Below are 2413 nucleotides of genomic sequence, written 5' to 3'. Positions count from 1 at the left end.
CCTCCTCCTCTGACTCAGGAGTCAACGTTGACTCCTCTTCTTGACCTTCTGCCAGAAGGTCCTTTTTAGTGTCCTCTGACACCTCTGACATCCTTTCATCATCTATGTGGATGCCCTTCATCACATCCGAGACGTCTGAGTCGACAGATAGCTGGATGCACGGGATCTCAGGGTGAGGCTGAGGGGTGACAGCATCCGCAAATGCTCTGGGGAACAGCAGGGTTCCCATGTGCTCGATAGGGAGGTAAGGCCCCATAGAGTTTTTCTGAAAACCACGCACCCATTTGCGTAGTTTCTCTCGAGCAATATCCCTAGACTCCGCAGACTTAGGAGTCTCAAACCCCACATTTAGCAGGTCCTTACATACAGTACATACCTGCAGGTGTCAGTACCTCAGAGGTCACATAGTGAGGGAGCAACGGGAGTGTGTCTTACACCCCAGGTGACCGTAGAAGTCCTTGCGGCGAACGCTGCAAAACACGCTCTCACACTTGACATAGTCCTCCTGTAAAGAGAGGAAAGGGAAATGAGTATGTTGCAGTCTATCACATTAGACTTAATATTATAATGATCATTATAATGGCAGATTCCTTTCTATTTTATTGCATGGAGCTTAGGATAGGTAAGCTGGAAATGAAATAGGAAAGACACATACGTGTGAATCCCACCCAGCCAATTGCTGCGACCTTTCTCACTATTAATTCTAGGGTATTCTCTATAAGAGGCCCACTGGAAGATTCTAGCCCATAGGGATAGAGTAGTGTAAACCACACACACTTCCAAAGAATTAATAACGAGGATGAAGGAAACTGATCAACAATCAGCGTAAAGATAAGGGAATTCATTTCCCAATTCATTTAGGTCTCAACAATAGACTGCACTTGGACGCACAGAGTATGCTGGAAAACTTCAACTATTGTATAATTATATACCGTACTTTTCTGTCTGCAGTATGTTTCTATACTACAGAAGTACTTGCTATTGTATGCTTCTATACAACAGTTATTGCCTGCATACTACCGGCACGGCTAGTACGTACTTGGAGTTAATTCAACTGGTACAACATTTCATTACGTGTATAGCTAGCAGTCCGCCGGTGTTAGCCGCCGGCGGGTCACCGACAGAAGGCACACCATCCCAGCCATCATTCAATGTGTCTGGGCAATAGTGAGACCTTAAGTGTACCCGGCGGCCCGCCGACCTGCCGGCGACCCCCTAGACTGCCGGCGGCCCGCCGGCTGCCGGCTGGTTACCGACTGAAGGCATACCACCTCATCCATCATACAATGTGACTGAGTAGTGGCCAAGTACAGACACTGCCGGCTCTCGCCAACAGAGTCAGATATGGCAGTAGATCAATGGCTGTTGGACCGCAAACCCAGCCTACATCCTGCCGGCAAGGTTAGTGGCCGGCAGCTTTCGAGTTGGTAGTACTAGCCCATAGAGAGAGAGAAAGTAAGGAGCGAAGGGAGACAAAAGAGTGGCAGCATTAGCCACTCTGACGCTGCCTTCCTCTGGAATGAGGGTTCTAATGGAAGCGGAGAACATATCATGATCAGGATTCCACCCATCCGCAGCTATGCCGGTATCAGTCAGACAAAGGCAATGGATGGCAGCCCAAGGGAGGACTGAAGAACACTCTAAAGCAATAGGGTCTTCTGCCGGCAGCTAGACCTGCCGGAACAGCTGTCCCAGGACATCATGTCGAGAAGGGAAGCTGAACGGCTAGGCCAAACGGGCAGAAGACCGAGCCGGCCTACGACCCGCCGGAACTCGGTGAGATGTAGGACAACGGACATAGAAGTGTGATGGCCAGGACAGAAGGGACGGGAGAAAAGGGGTCCTCTATAAGGTGTGAGAGGAGCCGGCACATGCCGTCCTTGTCACACCAGAAAAAGGGAGCTCTGTTTCATTATCGCACCATCCCAGGCATAAGGAGAGTACATTCTCCAGCCTAGGGTGGGCTAATACAGTAAAAGGAACCGGCATCATCAAACCGTCCTCAACTATAAGAGAATCAGAATTCCCTTGCTTACTCATCCTAGACCGAAGGTTAATCACTATCCTTCAGCCCAAGGTACGCAAGCACAAGACTAGTCTCTAGGCCACAGGGAGAAGGGGATCTCATGACCCCTCCAAGTGCAGTCTAGGGGGGCAAAGCCCCCTATGCCAGCCAACTAGGTCCAACAAGGGAGTACATTCACCCCATTGGACAGCTGGAGGCACACGACAAGTACTCTGAGGTTCTGACCCAAAGTCAAAGCTCAACATCAATGGCTTGGAAAGGAGCAGAAGACCCAAGCCTAACCTTACCAGAATCACAATTCGAGGCAAGATCGGCTAGGATTGTAGCCCAGAAGTTAGAATTCTGGAGACCTTTAGTCTAATTCTCTGGGAATATCACTGTAGTCAA

The 2413-nt window shown here is 49.6% G+C and overlaps 1 protein-coding gene across 1 annotated transcript in view; it reads right to left on the bottom strand.

Annotated features, from left to right (window-relative positions):
- Nucleotides 1-400: 400 nt before the first annotated feature.
- The window catches only part of LOC137641044 (uncharacterized), a 13710-nt gene continuing 11697 nt past the window's right edge, over nucleotides 401-2413 (bottom strand). The window contains exon 6 of the mRNA XM_068373493.1: nucleotides 401-505. Coding sequence (XP_068229594.1) covers nucleotides 401-505 — 105 coding nt within the window. The remainder of the gene's footprint in view (nucleotides 506-2413) is intronic.

The sequence above is a fragment of the Palaemon carinicauda genome, chromosome 5, assembly GCF_036898095.1.
Source record: "Palaemon carinicauda isolate YSFRI2023 chromosome 5, ASM3689809v2, whole genome shotgun sequence".
Classification (NCBI taxonomy): Eukaryota; Metazoa; Arthropoda; class Malacostraca; order Decapoda; family Palaemonidae; genus Palaemon; species Palaemon carinicauda.
This window is presented reverse-complemented; position numbering and strand designations above follow the sequence as displayed.